The sequence below is a fragment of the Carcharhinus amblyrhynchos genome, chromosome 11, assembly GCF_965287045.1.
Source record: "Carcharhinus amblyrhynchos chromosome 11, sCarAmb.v2.hapA, whole genome shotgun sequence".
NCBI lineage: Eukaryota > Metazoa > Chordata > Chondrichthyes > Carcharhiniformes > Carcharhinidae > Carcharhinus > Carcharhinus amblyrhynchos.
Window position 1 is genome coordinate 62215040 of NC_137334.1, and position 21335 is coordinate 62236374.

The window sequence follows — 21335 nt, forward strand, 5'->3', positions numbered from 1 at the left end:
GCAAGCTGGGTTTTTGCGACTCATGCACAAGGACCCCGAGGTTCCTCTGCACCGTCGCGTGCTGCAGTTTTTCTCCACGTAAGTAATAATCCTTCTTACCATTATTCCTACCAAAGTGGACCACCTCGCACTTGCCAACATTAAATTCCATTTGCCAGTTCCTGGCCCATTCGCCCAGCCTATCTAGATCCTTCTGTAGACTCTCCACACCCTCCGCACAATTTGCCGTTCCACCAATCTTGGTGTCATCAGCAAATTTCGACACCATACACTCGGTTCCCTCCTCCAGATCATCTATATAAATGGTAAATAGCTGAGGCCCCAGCACCGACCCCTGGGGCACTCCACTAGTCACCATCCGCCAATCCGAATAGCATCCATTGACCCCCACTCTCTGCCTCCTATTTGACAACCAATCCTCTATCCACGCTAACACCGTACCCCCAACTCCATGTCCCCTGACCTTCTGCAATAACCTCTTGTGAGGTACCTTGTCAAACGCCTTCTGAAAATCCAGAAAGACCACATCCACCGGCTCTCCTCTATCCACCGCCCTAGACACATCCTCATAGAACTCCAGTAAATTTGTCAGACACGACTTCCCTTTAACGAAACCGTGCTGCGTCTGCTCTATCAAGCAGTTCCCCTCAAGATGCCTCGCTATTTCCTCCTTGATGACGGATTCTAACATTTTACCTACATCAGACGTTAAACTAACTGGCCTATAATTCCCTGCCTTTTGCCTGGCACCCTTCTTAAACAACGGCGTAACATTAGCCGTTTTCCAATCTTCCGGCACTTCCCCGGAATCCAGCGATGTCTGGAAAATAACCACCAAGGCATCCACTATCACCTCTGCCATTTCTTTCAGAACCCTTGGATGCATTCCATCCGGTCCTGGCGACTTGTCCACAATCAGCACCCCTCCCCCCCCCCAGTCTGTCGAGCACCGCCTCTCTAGTAACAGTAATGTCATTGAGACCCTCCAGTCCTACCACCCTTCCATCTCTAACACCCGGCAAATTATTCACGTCCTCCTCCGTGAAGACAGAAACGAAAAAGTTATTCAAGACCTCAGCCATATCCCCATCCCCTACCACTAAGTCCCCCTTCTCATCCTCTAAGGGACCAACGTTCACCCTAGCCAGCCTCTTCCTTTTTATATATTTATAAAAACTCTTGCTATCCTTTTTTATATTAAGCGCTAGCCCAGCTTGTTGGTCTTTAACCTGGTATTGTGAGATTTCTTACTGTGCTTACCCCAGTCCAAAGCCAATGTCTCCACATCATGCATATTTGAAGGTAGTGGAGATACATAAGATGAGGTGGGTGGCTAGCTCATTGTTTTCTGGCCCTGTCTCCCACATTACAAGAGTGGTTAAGATGTCAGGCAGCCCACCTACCCTTAAGTCTTTTGAGACATTTAAGTGGCCTATTAATGGCTACTTAACAACTGTATTCCATTTCTGATACTATAGTACTTGTGATAGAGGAGGCACAAGTAAGATAATCAGCCCCAAAGGTCCCATTCAGGACTGTGTTGAGTCAAGCAGGAGAAAAATATGGAAGTCAGAGCACAGAATCAGAAGTCAGGCCCCATTTCCATCTCACAATTTTCAGCGGTGCAGGAAGGGGGCAATTAGGAACCGTGCATGCCATGTTTATAATTTGCCAGCAGTATTCTGGAAGAGGGCATTTCTGAGCATATATAACTCTCAGCAAGGTGTCATTTTGGAAGCCTTCCTAAATTACATGAGTTGAGTCGGGCCATGTGGAGACATGAACCATGATTGGAGATAGGTAGAATCTAACAAGTGATTAAGAGTGATGCTTCACTGTGAAAGGCCATAGCCTGAATTATGTCAATGTTTACTAAAGTGAATTAAGACAGTGCTGTGGTAAGCGTAAGTGACCATTAAATAATGTAGTTGCCAGCTCATGATTTCTGACAACTGGCAAGCGGTCAAGCAAAAGAACAGTAATTATCATTGTAAAAATGGAAACATCTTTAGGTGCATTACAGTAGATCGTCCACTGGTTAAAATGCTATTCTGTACTGCACAAACAGAAAGCATAACCTAGTGTCAGATCCAAAGCTAATTGTTTACATCATCCCCATGATTTTTCAATAAATCTTTAAATGTTTTTCTGTTTCAAAGCTTCAGCAGATGTCTCAGCCTTTGGCTGCCTTCGAAGGCTTTGATGGATTCTGCTCTGCAGAGTTTGTTAACACAGGTAATGAGGGGGATCTGAGCTTGTTTATTTTGACAAGTTTGTAAATGTCTCTAAGTGCCTATCCAAGAAATGCGAGTTTATTTTGAAAGAGGTATACACTTCTGAACAGAATTATCATCAAAGAAGTGCCTCTTCACCAATGTTCTCTGGAGTTGAGAAGGATGAGAGGTGATTTAATTGAAATCTACAAAATTCTGAAGGGGCTTGATAGGATAGAGATTGTTTCCTCTGGGTGATGAGTCTAAAGCATGGGGCACAATCTCAGGATAAAGAGCCAATTACTTAGAAAAAAGATTAGGAGAAATTACTTCATTCAAAGAGTTGTAAATCTTTGGATTTCTCTATTCCATAGGGTTGCGATGCACCATCAGTAAAGAGAACAATTTTTGGTCTTTCAGGAAATTAAGAGATATGGGGAGAGGGCAGGAAAATGGAGTTGAAGCTCAAGATCAGCCATGATCCTACTGAATGGCAGAGCAGGCTCAATGAGTTGTGTGGTCTACTGCTGCTCCTATTTCTTGTGTTCTTGTCTGTTGCTCTTAGTCAAATGCTGCTGGTTTACAATTTTTATCTTTGGAAATAGTGGGCATGTGCCATAGAATTGTATTGCACTGGTCTACAAATAAAACACCAAGCAAACTGCTGAAGAAGTGCACTTGATATTATTGTGGTAATGTTTTGAAAGAGAATTATAAATCAATGAATATTAAAATACCTTCACTGTCTGAAAATGAGGCAGTGATGTTTTGATTGAGTTCTCCACCTCCTGATATTCCTGTGATTGCGGTTGTAGTTGCACTGATTTGTGTTGTGAATTTTGCATGTCATCCCAATGGCTCGGAATTTTGTCAACTGAAAATCCTGCAGATAAATCAAATTAATCACGCCTTATTTTAATAATGGTTAGTTGAACTTTTCTTTCAACTCCAAGAAGTGCCAGGAAATGTTTCCACTTTTAAGTATCAAAAGTGCTACTAGGTACAAGACGATGCAGGTATGAGGAAAAAACACCTGAACACGTTTCATAGAATCCCTACAGTACAGAAGTTGGCCATTCAGCCCATCACATCTGTACTAATTACAATCCCACCCAGGCCCTATTTCCATAACCCCATGCATTTACCCTGCTAATCCCTGTGACACGAGGGTCAATTTAGCTTGGCCAATCAACCTAACCTGCCTATCTTTGGAGTGTGGGAGGAAACGAGAGCACCTGGAGGAAACCCACGGAGATATGGGCAGGACATGCAAACTCCGCATAGAGAGTGACCCGAGGCTGGAATTGAACCCAGGTCCCTGGCACTGTGAGGCAGCAGTGCTAACCACTGTGCCACCGAAACACATGAAATATGGCATCTATTCATTGGTTCAGTTTGTTTGTCTAAGGTGTTGTAATCACCAACAATAAAATGTTTGCAAATTATTTTATGTATTAAAATAAAATTTAATAATTATATTATCCCTACTAAAGCAGCTGGTATTTCCACATGCTACACAAAACCATCAGGAGCTCTTAAAATTACCACTTATTTCCAATTGATGATTCAACTATACACAGTTTTGTATTTTGAATCAATGTGCACTTTAACTGAGTTGAGGTTGGCTAAAACAGCATGCCAGAAAGACGTAATTCACGAAGACCCACCTTCTCAACCTTGCCCCTCACTGAGGTGTGGTAATCCTCAGTTTAAATCACCACTAGTCCGCTCTCACCCTCAAAGGGGGAAAGCAGCCTATGGACATCTGGGACATAAAGTCATTGTCAGAAAAGCAAAAGAAGTGTCCTGTTCCAATTACCACCTGTTTCATTTCTTGTAGAAAGTGTGCCCAAATAAATAAACAATGTAAATAATGTTGCAGGAATATATTTACCTTCAGATTTTAAAACTCTTTTCAATTTAGTTCCATTTCCCCAATGGTCAACTGCAATTTCCTTCCTTAAATCCACAGTATATTTTATTTTCTGCCATTCAATCACAATTCGATCTTTCTTTTCCTCGCATGCCTTTTCCAGTATGAAGTTTGTAGCCTTATCAAATGGTATGAACTGAGCACCGCTTTCAATCTGCCATTCCAACAAATTGCTGAGAAGTTCCTCATCTCTTCCTCTCTCTTCCTTTTCTCTGAGATCGTTGACCATTTCCTGAATAGCAGAATAAGCGGTCAAAACGTCCCTAGCAGCACCACAAACTTTGATCTGAGACCCAGATTGTTTAAGCTGAATGTCTAAAACAATTTGCAGGTCTTTCTGAAGTGTGCTTAATTTTTCATGCTCTTTTTCAGAAAGATGAAATAAGTATTCACTGCAAATGATTTTCTCATTGTGTTCCATTCCAATCACATTTTCTATCCAGGATTTAGCATTTTCTACATCTTGCCTGGTTCCTCCACAGACCTCAAACAGAACCGGCTCTATCTGCTCTTCTAATACAATATGGTCTTCAGTGACAAAACGTTTCTTCTCTTTACTTGAGTCCCCAAAAATCAATCCTGCGACTGCATCTAAGAGTGCAAGAAATATTATCCATTAGAATAAGACAGTTGTTGAAGAATAAGACAGAAATGCATCATTTGTTTTTTGTAAAATGTTCTGAAACTTACTTTTTGCTTTATTCCAGAAGGATTCGGTTTCTGAAAAATTGGCTCTTTCATGTTTTTGTACACTGCTGTGAAATTCATTGAACATTTGAGGTTGAAAAATGACAATGCAAATCTTCCGCAAAGAAGTTGGAGATTTTCTGATTACAAAATTACCGACTGAATCAATCATTGCATCAGCAACTTGGGAAGGGTTTACTTTTCCTTGACCTGTTGGGAGTGAAAAACAGATCTATTTGAGTTAATTTATTATTGTCACATGTATTAACATACAATGAGAAGTATTGTTTCTTGCGTGCTATACAAACAAAAACTGCATAGAGAAGGAAATGAGAGAGTGCAGAATGTAATGTTACAATCATAGAGTCATAGAGGTTTACAGCATGGAAACAGGTCCTTTGGCCCAACTTGTCCATGCCGCCCTTTTTTTTAAAACCCCTAAGCTCATCCCAATAGCCTGCATTTGGCCCAGTAGAGTCATAGCTAGGGTGTAGAGAAAGATTTAAAATTTGTATAGATGATCCTGCCTTCTGATCACTTTCAAAATCATTCAGAAGTAAATTTCTCTCAGCTTTTCCTCTGCCTAAAACTAGTCCTTTAATTGATGGCAAGGCCAGAATTTTTACCCTCATCATGCAAATTCTTGTTTGTGAATTATTTCAGTTCATGATCCTAAAAGATTTCTAATTACATCTATAATGCTATTCAGGTGTCAAGGAAGTTTGTTATTGTATTAATGCTAAATAGCTAAAACATATTAATTCCAGATACAAGTAATTAAAAAATTATTTCTCTTGTTATCTTATTGCCCTTCTTTTATAGATATACTTAAGTCTTCCCATTTTAACATAATTCATACTTAAGTTTAAGCACTCATTTGATAGAACAAAGAACAAAGAACAACCCAGCACGGGAAACAGGCCCTTCGGCCCAACGAGCCCGCGCCGCCGCATCGCCCTACACCTATTCTACCCTGCATGTCTACGAATGGGACCCTACTCAGTCAGATTCAGGGAAGAAATAGTGTCAATTTGGTGGAAACCAATTAGCCTAAGAGCACATCTTTGGGGTGTGGGAGGAAACCGGAGCGCCCGGAGGAAACCCACGCAACCACAGGGAGAATGCGCAAACTCCCACAGACACAGGCCCAAATCCATGTATCTGCACAGCTAGCAGTGCTAGTCACTGAGCTGTTGCGGTGCCCGTCTATCGGTCCAGGATCAAGCACACACACCGACATGAAGTACTAGGCCACTCCTGGACTTCCAAGAGCAGCCCACGCACAACCTGCCGTGTGCATGCCCCTCGCTTGACACGAGGTGGACCTCCACCTGTGGAATAAAGACAAAACATATTAGTTATACAGCCTGCCCTTCCGGTGTCTCCCGAGGTTTACCCTATTTAATAGCCCCTACCATATCCCTCCATTCCCGTTTCACTCATATGCCTATCTAACTGCATCTTAAACGAGTCCAACGTGCCTGCCTCCACCACCCTACTCGGTAGCGCATTCCAGACCCCCACAACTCTCTGTGTAAAGAACCTTCCTCTTACCTCCAAATTATACCTCCCCCCCCTCACCCTTAATTGATGACCTCTTGTGTTCGTACCCAGTCTAGGGAGCAGTCTCTCACTATTAACTCTATCTATTCCCTTCAGTATCTTATATACCTCTATCATGTCCCCTCTCAATCTCCTTCTTTCCAAGGAGAATAGCCCCAGTCTCTTCAGTCTCTCCTCGTAACCCAGTCCCCCCATGCCAGGCAACATCCTGGTAAACCTCCTCTGCACCCTTTCCAGAGACTCCACGTCCTTCCGGTAATAAGGTGACCAGAACTGGACGCAGTACTCCAAATGCGGTCTAACCAACGTTCTGTATAACTGAAGCATTAGACGGCAGCTTTTATACTCTAAGCCCCTTCCTATAAAGGCTAACATCCCATAAGCCTTCCTAACAACGTTCTCCACTTGTGACACAACCTTCATGGATTTGTGGACCTGCACTCCCAGGTCTCTCTGTACATCTATACTCCTAATCGGCCTACCTTTTATCACATAACTCCTCTCTGCATTATTCCTTCCAAAATGCACCACCTCGCATTTGTCAGGATTAAATGCCATCTGCCACCTATCTGCCCACTGCACCAACCTATCTATATCCTGTTGTATCACCTGACAATCCAGTTCTGTACCCGCCAACCCTGCCATCTTGGTGTCATCAGCAAACTTGCTGATCACACCACCTACTCCCTCTTCTAAGTCATTTATGTAGACTACAAAGAGGAGAGGTCCCAGTACCGAGCCCTGCGGCACACCACTGGTCACTGGCCTCCAGCCCGACAAGGTACCCTCCACAACTACCCTCTGTCTCCTATTTCCCAACCAGTTCTCAATCCACCTAACTACCTGGCCTCGTATCCCATGCGCCTTAACCTTTTCTACCAGCCTACCGTGAGGGACTTTGTCAAACGCCTTACTGAAATCCATGTAGATGACATCAACGGCTCTCCCATCGTCAACCGTTTTTGTCACCTCCTCAAAGAATTCCACCAGATTCGTAAGGCAAGACCTCCCTCTAACAAAGCCATGTTGCGTATCCCTAATCAGATGGCAACGCTCCAAATGCTCATACATCCTACCCCTAAGTATTTTTTCCATTAACTTCCCTACCACCGACGTCAAACTCACTGGCCTATAATTCCCAGGGTTATCCCTACTACCTTTTTTGAACAACGGGACCACATTTGCTACCCTCCAGTCTTCTGGGACCTCACCTGTGTCCAAAGAAGAGACAAAGATGTGCGCCAGAGGCCCAGCAATTTCATCTTTCGCCTCCCTAAGCAGCCTGGGATAAATACCATCAGGCCCCGGAGCTTTATCCGTCCTTACGCTACCTAAAAGCCCTAGCACTTCCTCTCTCGTAATAACTATATCCTGCAACTGAACCTCCGCTCCCTCCAAGAGACCGCACGATTCCGAACCCCTCTCCTTCGTGAATACCGACGCAAAGTATTCATTCAGGAGCTCCCCCATTCCCTCCGACTCAATACACAACTCTCCACTCTTGTCCCTAAGAGGACCAATTTTCCCTCTAACTACTCTCTTGCCTCTAATATAGGAATAAAATGCCTTAGGATTATCCTTAATCCTACCGGCCAAAGCCATCTCATGCCCTCTCTTCGCCCTTCTAATTCCCCTTTTTAGCTCCCTCCTACTCTCTCTATATTCCTCCAGCGCACACTCCGTACCCATTTGTTTTGACCTATCATACGCCTCCCTCTTCTTCCTAACCAAGTCTTCAATATCCCCCGTAATCCACGGCTCTCTAATCCTACCTTTCCCATCCTTTCGCTTAACCGGAACAAACCTCCCCTGCAACCATTTCATTTTGTCCCTAAAAGCCTCCCACTTGCCAACCGTGGACTTGCCAGCTAACAGTCCCTCCCAGTCCGTTTGCTGCAGCTCCCTCCTAATCCTGCCATAGCTCGCCTTTCCCCAGTTCAGCACACTCCCGCTTGGACGGCACTCGTCCCTTTCCATTTTTATCCTAAAGTAGACGGACTTGTGGTCACTGTTCGCCACATGTTCGCCTACCTCTACTTCACCCACCTGCCCTGGCTCATTTCCCAACACTAAATCCAGTATAGCCCCTACCCTAGTCGGGCAAGTTACATACTGTTCTAGCGACCCTTCCATAACACATTTCACAAATTCCTCTCCCTCCGTACCCCCAGCTCTAGGCCCCCTCCAATTCACTCCGGGAAAATTAAAATCACCCACTACAACCACTCTATTCTTTCTGCACCTGTCCAAAATGCCCCTGCAAATTCCCTCCTCCACTGACTTTGGGCTGTTGGGTGGCCTATAGTACACCCCTAGCAGTGTGATCTCTCCCTTTTTATTCCTCAACTCCACCCACAGCGACTCAATCCCTATCTCTTCCATATCGCCCTCCCTCTGCACTACTGTGATGTTTTCTTTGACTAACAGTGCCACCCCTCCACCTCTCTTCAACCCTCCTCTGTCACACCTAAAACACCTGTACCCAGGAACATTCAGCTGCCAGTCCTGCCCTTCCCGTAACCACGTCTCCGTTACAGCCACCACATCCAACTGCCTCACAAACATCAAGGCCCTAAGCTCATCCGTTTTCCCTGCCACACTCCTAGCATTGAAACAGACACAGTTCAACCCACAAATGTCCCTCGGAACCACCTTCTCCCTTATAATTTTCCTTTCACCCGTCTCTCTCCCAGCCACCTCCCCACCCCCCCTCCCTATTAGTTTAAATCATTCCTGAACACCCCAGCTAACCTCCCTGCTAAGACACTAGTCCCCCTCCCGTTCAAATCCTCCCCACCCCTCCTGTACAGTTGCCTTTCTCTCCTAAACACCTCCCAATGATCTACATAAGTAAACCCCTCTACCCTACACCAGTCCCTCAACCATGCATTCAACTGCATGATCTCGTCATTCTTAGCCCTGCTCATACTGGGCAGCAACCCAGACAGTGCCACCCTAGAGGTCCTGCCCTTTAGTTTGGCCCCCAACTCCCTAAATTGCCTACGGACCTCTCCCCTACTCCTCCTTCCTATATCCCCCTCCCCTACATGTACTATGACCTCTGCCTGGGTCCCCTCCCCTTTCAAAATTCCCTCTACCCTTTCCATTATATCTTTTACCCCTGCTCCAGGGAGGCAGACCACCATCTTGGAGTCGCGCCCTTGCCCACAGAACCTCCTATCAATCCCTCGGACCCTCCCATCCCCTACCACTATCACCTTACCAGACCCTTTCCGTCCCTCTAAATCAGTCTCCCCTTCCTTCCTATTTTTTTCTGTGCCCCTGCCGACGAACCTTGGGGGGCCTCCGGGGAGGCCGGGGGACCCTGACTACTCTTCTTCTTCCTCTTTCCCCTCCTAACAGTCGTCCATCCTCCCTTCTCTTCCGCCCTTGAGACCTCCTCCTGCTCATGTTTCCCAGCCATTATCTCCTCATTCTCCCTAACTAGAAACGCATCTTCCAGTCGCCCCTCGAGTTGCCTGATCCGGGCCCTCAATCGCTGCAGTTCTAAACATTTACTGCAGATGTGTACCTTGGGGACCCGTGACACCACCAGGAACTCCCACATGTGGCACCGGACGCAACTTACATTCCTACATGCATTTACCAGCTTCCTGCACAAGATCAAACTGGCACAGCTAAAACTGGCTAAGTCCTTCTTTAGTCCCTTCTGAGTGAATGGAATTCATCGTCTTGTCAGGGCCTTGCTCTCAATATCATGTGAAGATGCCATTAAGTTACTCTCTTTTTTCACATGACAGAGGAGTTGCCTTAAAAACCACTTGCAGCTGTAGAAATGTATTTCTTGCTAAATTACAGCTTGGTCTAGTTAGTGGCATTCTCAATTTGAGGATTAGGAATTGAGCAGGCTAACACTCCTTACTTCAGTTAGAAAACAAATCATGCTGTGAATCAGTCATTTACTGTTTGGGGAATGTCAATGTGAATTAACGACCACCATCATTGGAAACATAACTATGTTGATTGCATTTCCAAACTAAACCATTGGCTATAACGTGCATACGCTGATTATGTGAGAAAGTAGAATAAAAATGCACTTTCATGTATTCCCCCTCACTTTTTCACTTTCTCACCCCCGCTGTTGATTTTTTCTCATCCTTCCAAATGTAAACATGTTCTTGATATCTGGGAATCTAATAAGCCCCCACTTTAATCTTTCAGCGTCCCGTTCATTTTATTAATCAACAGAAACCAGCTGAGCACATGGACCATTAACATTGTCCACTGCTTTCAGGGACTTTAACTAAGTTTGGACTTGCTTCTTCTTTACAACTCCATCGCCTTTACATTATGCCACTGCGATAACTATTTTTTCTATGAACTTTTTAGAAAAAAGAACATCTGAGAAAAAAATGTTCTGGTTAGTCAGATGGGATCTGGGTGCCTGACAGGAAGGAAGAATGGAGAAATTTTCTGATATCTTGTGATATTGTAAGACCTGTGATTAAAACATTTAATCTCACATTTTTGTAACAATATAATTTCTCCCAATTATCCCTCCTTTTTTCCAGAAGCTGGTTGTTGTTCTTGAGGAGCAGTTCGTAAACACAGGCAGCCCTTAACATTGCTCTCTCAATTCGCCTTATTTTAGGTGGACTCCATTGTTGCGAGTGAACATATCTATAGTAAATTTTGGTTGCTCGATGAACTGTGGCTCAGAGTTGATGAGCTGGAGTCTGAGCTTTGGACACTGCGATACATCAGGGAGGGGAAGAGTTACCTGGACACCATGTTTCAGAAGACAGTCACACCCCTTAGATAAACTATTTGAATTCAGTCAGTGGTCAGGGTCAGGAGGCTGTGACTGTGAGTGATGCAGGTAGAGAGATCAAGAGATAGCACTGCAGGAGCCATAGCCCTTGTCCCTATCCAACAGGTACAAGATTCTTGCTCCTTGTGTGGATGAAGGGGGCAATTGTAGGAAGGATGAGCAAACTGACCGTGGCACCATGGTTCAGGGAGCCGTTCAGGGAGGAGAAAAGACAAATGTAGTTGTGGTTGGGAACAGTATAGTCAGGGGAACAGATACTGTTCTCTGTAGCCAGGATCAAGAGCCTCGAAGCCTTTGTTGCCTGCTTGGTGCCAGGATTCGGGACATCTGCTCTGAGCTGAATAGGAACTTGTCGAGGGAAGGGGAAAATCCAGTGGTCCTGGTCCATGTAGGCACAGTGTAGGCATAACAGTTTTTCTAACCCTATTTTGGATAGTAACTATCTTTTGCTTTAATTTATTTTTAATGTATAATAAAAATATAAAATATCAACAAGTAAATAGAGTGAGTAAAATTCAAACCTGTTCCAAGTGCAGGAAAAGCAACTGAAGAGAATTTATGATCTTCACACTTCTGGAGAATTGTACCAACACAAGTTTTTATTACATTTGGATCTGTTTGTCCAGCCATGTGAATTATCTTTTGACATTGAAGATTTCCTGGATTTGTTATTATTATTCCATTGTTTGGCTGTGAGCCTTCAAAATAAGTAGATAATTATTTCATTTATTTTTTGTCTGCTTGTTGTAACATGGAAATAATGGCAAAAGTGACATTTCTGCAATTAAAGATGCAAGTTTCCCCTTCTGTAATACTTCAACTGTTTTTCATAATGACAGAATGTATAATTTTCTACAGCACAGTTCACATTCCATTCAGGGCATGTTCGGGGCAGTGGATCAATCAGTTGGGAATGGGACAGAGATAAAGGCAGAGACAACATGAAGATAAAGAGCAAAGAGTTGCATGAAATGTGCAACGAAGGCAGATACAATGGGACACAAGGGCCGTGTTGAAGAAAGGATGGAATGGGTCTGGCTTCTTGTTAACTGGCAACAGCAAGCAGAAATGTCTGGGATATGAAGCTGGTGAAAAGTGACAGATTTAGTACATCAGAAAATGTACCACATTTGCATTATTTTATGAATTAAAAAAGCAATTAGTGTAATTAGTTACATCAATTTTTGTTACAGATATCTCAGAGAATGCTCATTGTCCAGTTAACGTTCATCAGGCTCAGAAAGGAGACAACCTAAATTTAAATCCTGGGCCTATTTGGTAAGCTATATGCTTGCAGAGTAATTCTAGTAAATTCTAGGTTTTCTGGTCTACCATTTGATGTGTTTTGGATAGGCTATAGTAATAAAGTGATAGCTCTGGGAACTATCATAAACACAAGTACTGTACCAGCAATATGGAAAAAAAACACGGACAAAGGTTCAAAGGGAAATGTTAGTACTTTTGAACATGATTTTAAATGCTACAATCAATGTAAGCGTAAGATTGGTGACTTGTGTAATTTAAAAGGAAGTTATAAACTTTACTTTGGTAAAATAAATAATTCTCAGATTATTGACCAATAATCTAATAGGTAAAACCTTTCTTCAAAAGATATGTTGAGTTACTTTGTTGCTTCTGACTGCTAATTTACAAGTAGTATTTTTGTAGCTGTTTGCCACTTCAAAAAGAAAGAAAATTACTATTTTAGAAAGAAAGAAAATTGATTATGTTTCCTACTTGCTCAGTTGTAATTTATTTCTACTTTACAAATATCACATTTGAACCAAATTGTTTGTATATGGGACATGTTGCTTTCAAATAGAATGGGTGGATTTTCCCATTCTGTTTGCCATGGAAATTGTAGTGGGCAAGGGGCGGATCATGTAAAGATCTGTTAACATTGGGCAGGATTTTCCAGTTTTGGGGCAAGTGCAGCCAGAAAATCCTGCTCAACACTTGTGGTGTATTGTAGAGATTATGTTCAATGTAAATTGCTGGAATTTAGCAATCCACTGGAGACAGGACAGGAGGCCTGAGGGCTGATAAAATAGTGGCAGAAGGCAGTCGGACAGAAGTCCAATTTCTTTCCATTGTCATGGCAAAGTCCAAAAAGCAGGAACAGCAGCAACACTGATTGGAAACAGGTGGCCAAGTAAGCCCACTAGTTGTCCAATTCACAGCCACATTCTGCTCCAATCCCAGGCATTTACCTGAATCTGAACATAACTATGCACACAGGGAGATCATCAGGTCTTTCAAAGTGGCCTCTTAGCAGATTCTCAAGGTGAGACTGCAGTGGAGTGCGGCTCTTCCTTAATGTCACTCTATGGAGGTAGTGGGGAGGGGTGGGGGTGGGGATCCTTGGCAGCAATGGTGGGTTCACTTCTCCGATTACTGGATCCCGCTAACCTGATGCTGGCAATTTAAAAAAAAACTTTCTCTCACTTCTTCTCCCTACAAAATCAACACCAGCCTCCTCTATCGGCAATGCTGCCAAAGGTGAAGAGCTGATTAACTCCTCTGATTGTTCTGGCAGCTTACGGCTGGGCCAAACTAAATGATGGCCCAAGCAGAGGTAATTTCATTGGCTGCTGCTTGTAAAATCCTCTCTTGGGTCCCACCATTTGCCTGCACAGGCACGGGACCACAGATCTTCAACGGTGGGTGTTGATGGTGAGTTGCAGATACTCTATCCAGAGACAGTAACGTACTAACCCAGGATCTATCCTTGGTTCTTATTTTTTTCTCATCACAACAATGACGCTTTCTGACACAATTCGAAGACAAAGGATCATTTCTATATACACGCTTTTGGTAGCCAGTTCTAATTCTCCACTACTATTCTTGACTCCATCAATGCCACCGTGTTTTCAGATTGCTTGCCTGATATCCACTGCTGGATGAGCTGCAATTTACTCCAGCTAAATATTGGAAAGATTGCTGTCATTATCTTTGGTCCTTGCCACAAACATTATAATCTCACCAGCAACTCCATCCCCCTCCACAGCCAGGGACTCAGTTCCAACTTTATATCCTCTATATCATGAAGATTGCCTACTTTCATCTTTGTAACATCTTCTACTCACTGTCCTGGACAATCAGCCTCTGAAACCCTCTTCTATGCCTTTCTTGTCATCAGAATTAACTATTCCAGAGCTTGTCCAGCTGTTCCACATTCAACACAAAAGCTGCAGCTCTATCAAATCTCTATTTCTATCTTGTGCCAACTCACTTACCCATCCAATCTGTTCTAGCTAAGCTACATCAACTCCCAGGCTCCCAATGCCTCATATTTAAAATTCTCAATCCTACTCCCTTTCCCTTACCCATCCACAATCTTTTTTGCATCCCCATCAACATTTTCTCAATATTCAGACATGACCTCCATATTTATAATCCTCCCAGAACTTGATATTTTTCAAACATTTTTGCTTCATTTATGTCACTCCACCACTGGTGGCCATACTTTCAACTGTTGTCCCTGTGGAATACCCTCTGTCAACCCCTGTCTCCACTTTTAAATCCCTCTTTAAAATCAACATCTTTGATCAAAGATGTGGTCACCCCGTCTAAACCTCTCCTTCTGTGGCTGTGTCCATTTTTGTCTGATCTGCAAGGCATCTTGGCATCATATGTTAATGACACATTCAAAATGCATGCTGTTGTTATTATCACTAGGAGAGGTGGGTTGCTCTAGGAAAACAGAGCCAGTTCCTGGTGTTTGGGGAAATGTAGGTTGGGGTTCTGAGAATATTTGGGAGGGATTCATGTGTCTGTAAGCACCGAGAAAATCTTCGGATAAGGTAGCACTGGTATTATGATCTAGGATTGAGCCTGGTGCAGAATTTGGGGGAGGGGGAATATCAAGTCTATGGTGAGCGGGTTTGGGAACTCTAATTCAGAAGCACTGTAGGAACCACAGTCTAGCAATATTGTGGGACAAGGTGTAGAAAGTCTTGTGTAGAGGAAGCCCCTGGAGAATGTGACCCAAACTGCTCCTGTCTCTTCTTCATCAAACATCATGACTGGAAATCTCTGATGATTCACACCAGTGGGACTTTCCATTCCCACTAGCAGTGCACCCCCACCTGCAGGTTTCCTGTCAGCGTGGGATGACATCAATGGAAATTCCCATTGATAGTGGTGGGACCAGAGAATCCCGTTGCTAGCAAACAATGCGCCACCTCACAGCAGCGGAAAGACGTGGTTGGGAAGCCAGAGAATCTCATCCCATGTTCTTTTGTCAGTCCTTTCTCTGACTCATCCAGAATCTCTTTTGCACCTCCAACATCACTTGCTCAACAGTCAGACAAGCTCCTCATTCAGCCTTACTGCATTGCAAAACAGTGTTTCTGTTTTAGTACAGAAATCTGCTAACCAGGAATATCTGCAGCTATAAATTATGTCAGTCAGTGTAGGCAATAAGGGAGCAAAACAAATATCTACAGTAATTATACCTAGTTGTTGGCATTCATCCATCACAGTTGGACCAGCAGCATCTAAAATTGCCTTGGAAACACCTGAAATTAAATGCATAAATGAACTGATTAACTTATAGCAGCATAACACAAGTCCTTATTTTATAACTGGTCAGTAATTCATCCAAGCACCAATCATACTTGATAGTACACAGTAAAATAGGCATAGATTGCTGTGTTTATTTAAAGCAAATCAACCAATGTCTTCAGTAAGTAAGTTATTTCTGATTGTAAATAGGATGGTATCTATAGTTGTATCATAAATGTAACGTCTTCTTTCTTTCAATTGTATCCTTTTTTAAAATGCATCTTTGTAGCTCACAATATAATGGTTAATGTTTAGTACTGCCTTACTGGTCTAACACTATGGCCTATATTTTGCTCTCAAGAGCAAAGGAACCATACACATTGTTCACCTGACAGTTGCCCACAGACTTCTTGTCAGTGGAAATTTCCACTAATCCAGTTGCCTGTTTCAGTGTGTCTTTCTTTTAAGGATCTATGTCATCTCTAACCAGGTAACAGCAAAGATCTCCAATCAATTAGATAGAGCTATCTTAACTAAGACCAGCAGAGTTCAAGCAGGAGGAATAAAGCCAGGAATATAATTCAAATTTTAATCATGTGCAAAAATGAAATATAGATAAGAAATTCAGAGCGAGATTAAATTACCAGAAGAAATAGAATCTTTAAAAATCCCATGCAATAATTTTCTTTTGAGGGAATGAAACCTCACACATGTAAAATCGCTTTTTGAACGATAGAAAAGTAATTCAGCAGTAATTATCATTTATTATCGTGTTAAAATCTCATTTACTCCTGAATGCATTAGCTCTAACTTTTTTAGCCGTTCCAGATATGTAATTAAGGGATAAGTATTCCAAGTTCATTGATTTCAACATCACGTCTATTGGTGGAGACTGTAACAGTGCGCTCTGTGGAGGAGCGGACTATCTCTAGCAGCAACTTCTGGATTTCTAAGAGCACATGAAGTAGCTGTCAGATTCACCCTGTGATAATAATGAGTGCTGAAAACGTCACCATTACTTGTACAGTTAAATCCAAGCCATTTTCTGTACTTTTGATGTGCAGAAGTTAAAGGTTAAGAATTATTTTTGGGTCTCCAAATCATTTTGTGTTGTAATACCTGCATTCAGAGAGAAGTTCCCATTCGTTGAGTTGACAATGACATCAGTGGTCTGTTTTGTTATGTCTCCCGTTACTACTTGCAGCACAATTGGTCCAACCTGAATTTCAACATGACCACCTGCAACATTTGAAGAAACTCTTCCAAACAAAGGTACTGAATGGGTAAAAATAAATGAAAGCACCAATATTAATGATGAAGCTATTATTTTCTTCAACAAAAAGAGAAAGTTGTCTGCTAAAAACAAGTTGTAAGCATGAGATTGTATTAATACAAGAACTAATAACCACTTTTTATAGTATGTAACAAGCATGTAGATGGAAATTACCAAGAATGTATAACTAATCTAATTAGCATAAATTCCAATGCTTAGATGCATTACTCCAATAAGTTCCACAATTGAATAACCTTGGACATTATCCAGTAATAAGATTTCCTCTTTTGACGGATAAGCATCCTGGCTTAACCAACTTATGAATCAATTTGTACATTTCTCATTCTCAAACAGCTCTAAAGATATCACTGTGATGAAAGATGGATACATTTCAGGGAATTCAGGGAAAATAATTACAAAAAATTATAGAATGTTTTGTAAGCCTCAGCTGGATCAGATAGATATATTGTGAAATACTGGGATTGATGTACCTGATTTGGGTATATCCATGAGACCTAAAGAGGTATGTCCAGCTGTGCATGTGGTGCTGGAGGTAAAAAAAAAACTATGGAGGTGACTCGATAAGTGGATAGGCAAAGTTGAGATCTTGTTTTCTGCATGTTCTTGCGTGTTCATCATTTAGTTGTTTATTGAGTTTGTATTGCAACACTGAAAAGCTATTCAGCGAGTACACCCAGAAGTCATCCTTGTTGGGAAAATGTGATTCTATACGTTTTTCGTGTAGTATGATGAAGAGAAATGAGGGAGAAAGTTAATGTGGGATGTCAATTACTTTGCGATATTAAGTGAATAGAAAATATTGAAAGTAATCAAAGAGAAAAGTAGAAACATAGACACTCAAGCACATGGCTGGTATTGAAGAAAGTAACTAAATAACAGTTTAATCCAATTGGCAGATTTGATACACATGATGAACAATAGATCCAAAATCCTTGCAGAAGACAAGTAGATCCCTGGGAAAACAGCAGAAACAGTTTAAGAGCCACTTCTCCATTTGTTTGTCAACTTTCCTGCCAAAACTTCAGCAGAACATTCATAGAATTCCAAGGCAAATGTACATTTTAATGTTTAATGGCAGCCGATTATAAATTTGGTATTGTATTGCAAAAATTCAATTATGGGACATCCAAATTCGAACATGGCAATGCATATTGGACAGGAGGGAGAAGGCGCAAAACATTCTTAAAACAGGAAGAAAATAGCAAAACAATACAGATCTTGAAATTCTGGAATATCTAAAATCAGTTTTGATCCAATATTTTTATAAATATAACATTTTCAGGAAATAATTAATAATTTAAGATTAATGCGCCAAATCCCTGTTCAAATGAAATATTTGTTAAAATGAACTGGGCTCAAAAATACAGCTACATAGAAGGAAGAATGGAAATGTACTCATGATTCCTGAGACAATTGGCATACTTAATTAAGCCTTCTTTAGAAAGTGTAAGAAGGATGCATTAGATAATTGTATCTTTCATTAGAAGTGCCTGGATTGAATAAACTCTGGATGATGGAGGGGAATTAGCATTATGTGAAGAAATGTTTCATTCATCCTCAATGTATTTACTGAAATAGATATCTTTGAATCTGTATTTGACACAAAGAATCACCTACCTGAGTGTCTCTGTTGGGCAGCGGGATGTGTCATATTCCGTTGAGAAATAAAAGTCCTTTTAAATTGATCTGACATTGCCTAAGTAACAAAATCTTGTTAAGAATGATAATAACGGAGCTGAGTTTTGAAATAATTAGATTATAAAAAGCCTTGGATTGCAATCATGTTTCTCTAGTTTTACAGAAATAAAATCTGAAATGTTGGACCAAATTAGTTATTAAATAATGAAATTAATATTCTCAATGAAACAGTCAAATTTATGAATATAATATGATAAATTAAACAAGTTGCTGCACATGTTGGAAATCTAAAATAACAACCAGACAGTGGAAAATCACTCAGCAGGTCATGCTGAAATTGTGGACAGGGAATCAAAGTTCACAGGTAGAATTTAATGTCCCCATGGGAGGTGACTTAGGGACTTGTGATCAGGTGAGAGTGTGTGAGATGGAAATCACACTGCCTTCCTGTCTCTTTCCAGGACAGGAAGAATGAATGACCTTCTGGTCACCTGCTTGCCTGATTGTGTTTTTACTTTTCTATTTGATTATTTTACCCAGTTGAGGCCCTCAGCTTACTAAAGGCCTCACCCTACCACAGCTGGTATTTAAGCAGCCAGTAATGGAACATGCTGGTAGGTGTCTCTGCAGCTGGTGGCGGGATGGGGCCTCTTTTACTTCGATGGTCAGCTCGGTTCCCTGATATATAAACTGCACTAGAATGAAATTGTGAACTGTGAAGAAGATTACGTAGAACTTTAAATAGACATAGGCAAGTTGCTGGAATGGATGAATCGGTGGCAGATAAAGTTTAATGCGTAGTGATTCATTATGGCAGAAAGAACATGGAGAGACAGTATTGGATAAATGTATAACTCTAAAGTGAGGGGTCAGGAGAGGAACAGCAAGTGGAAGGAGTGGGAGGGTCAGGAGGGGCGGTGAATGGGAGGGAGTGAAATGGTCCAGAGAGGCAGCAAATAGAGCAGTGGTGTGTTAAATGAACACACTGAGCATTCGTAGTTACAACATGGGGGGAACAATTATCCCATCGCGAGCTGCAACTTTCTGGCGGGTCGTGCTGGGAAATGCGTGTTATCAGCCTTCTTCCAGGATTTGCACATGTGCTGGGAATGCATGTGCATCTCCCAGAGCCGGAGGACAGTTGGAGTTCAGACCACGCTGGAAACCGGCAGGAAGAGAGGTAAGTCATTTGAATCGTTTCTTAATGTAGTTTAAACATGTTTAGCATTTCATTATCAGGATCTTACTGGTGCTCAAAGAATCTCCTACCCCACCAGGAGTGCTTCATTCCGGCAGCGTTTAGAGTACTCCCCACATTCAGGGAATGAGCGGGTGACCCAGCTGGAATGAAGGGGGTCAATCAGGGCCCCCTGGGGATCGAGCGGTGGGGGGTGGTGCCCCCTGAGCATGGGCACCTTGGCAGTGCCTACCTGAGACCCGGGCACCTTGGCAGTGCCTGCCTGAGACCCGGGCACTGCCCAAAAGACAAACTGCCTATGTCCAGGAGGCACCACGGCACTGCCCACCAGGCATCAGGCAGTGCCAGAGGGACGTGGCCTATTGTGGGCAGGGCCTAGGGGCAATCGGTGAGGGATCCCACTGCCACTCTGCATGGCGATCAGTCTGAGCTGAGGGAAGCCAGCGATCAGAGTGGGCTGGGGAGTGTGGGGGGGTTAGGTCTATCGGGGGGGTGTGGTCTGCCTCCTGGCGGGGGGGGGGGGGGGGGGGGGGGGGGGTGGGTCTGAGCTCAGGGGATGTCTGCTGGGGTGAGGAGGGTGGGGAGATCGCCACTGCTGAGTGCAGGGGCTGGACAGTTGGGCGCTCCGAGGTGGGGGGTTGGGGGCTGCGGGAGGGTCTGGGCTGGCCCAGGAATTGTCGTGGTGGCCACGATCAGGCCATAGGAGGGGCTGGAGGTGCAGTACTGCGGGGGTCCTGGACTGGCTGGCAATTGAGCTGGCCAGCAAATGGGGAGACTGACAGATTGGAGCCTCTGCACATGCACAGAGTTCCAGAACAGTCAGATTCCAGCACAAATAGCCCCCACCTCCTGGGTTTTTAATGAGATTCACGATTGTGACCTCTGCATTGCACAGAGTGGGGAGATTCAAGTGTGAAGTTGGACTGAGAAAACAGTCGTGATCTGGAACAGTTTCCCCACCAATTCAGCACTTTTGGGAGAATCTTGGCACATGGTTCTTGGCACATGCTCAGTTACTGCACTGAAACAAAAATGGAGGCAGTGCTGTTTGGGTTTCACGTCAAGCTGATTAAGCCAAAAATATTTACTGAAAGGTACATAATTAATGCCTAAGTGTTTCATGATAATATATTTTGCTACCCTAATGAACAGACAAACTAGACATCAGTTTTGACAATCAGTGTTTTGCTTCAGTAGAAGTAGTGTAATATGTAAGAGATTTAAAATAAAACTTCATCTATAATAAATCCATACCTGCAAAGTAGGAACATCATCAGGGTGCACCACGAAGTGAACATTCTTAAGATTCTGTGTATTCCTCTTACTACTGAACTTCAGAACTTTTTCAAACATGAAATTTGCCACAAGATTCTTCGGAAAATTCAATTTGCCAGTTCCAATTGCTGGGAAAGCGATGGAATTCAGCCATAATGCTTCTGTGTTCCTCAGGCAGTCCTTGATTATATTTTTTAAAAGCTGGAAAGTAATTTCACATTAAGTGTTTCTATCCA

General features: G+C 42.8%; 1 protein-coding gene across 1 annotated transcript in view; it reads right to left on the reverse strand.

Moving 5' to 3' along the window:
* LOC145350194 (protein mono-ADP-ribosyltransferase PARP14-like) overlaps positions 1–21335 on the reverse strand; it is a 45653-nt gene that overhangs the window by 7029 nt on the left and 17289 nt on the right. The window contains exons 8-15 of the mRNA XM_080199249.1: positions 21079–21300; positions 18606–18684; positions 16814–16969; positions 15646–15708; positions 11710–11886; positions 4837–5043; positions 4108–4737; positions 2951–3096 (exon numbers count right to left, since the gene is read on the reverse strand). Coding sequence (XP_080055375.1) covers positions 2951–3096; positions 4108–4737; positions 4837–5043; positions 11710–11886; positions 15646–15708; positions 16814–16969; positions 18606–18684; positions 21079–21300 — 1680 coding nt within the window. The remainder of the gene's footprint in view (positions 1–2950; positions 3097–4107; positions 4738–4836; positions 5044–11709; positions 11887–15645; positions 15709–16813; positions 16970–18605; positions 18685–21078; positions 21301–21335) is intronic.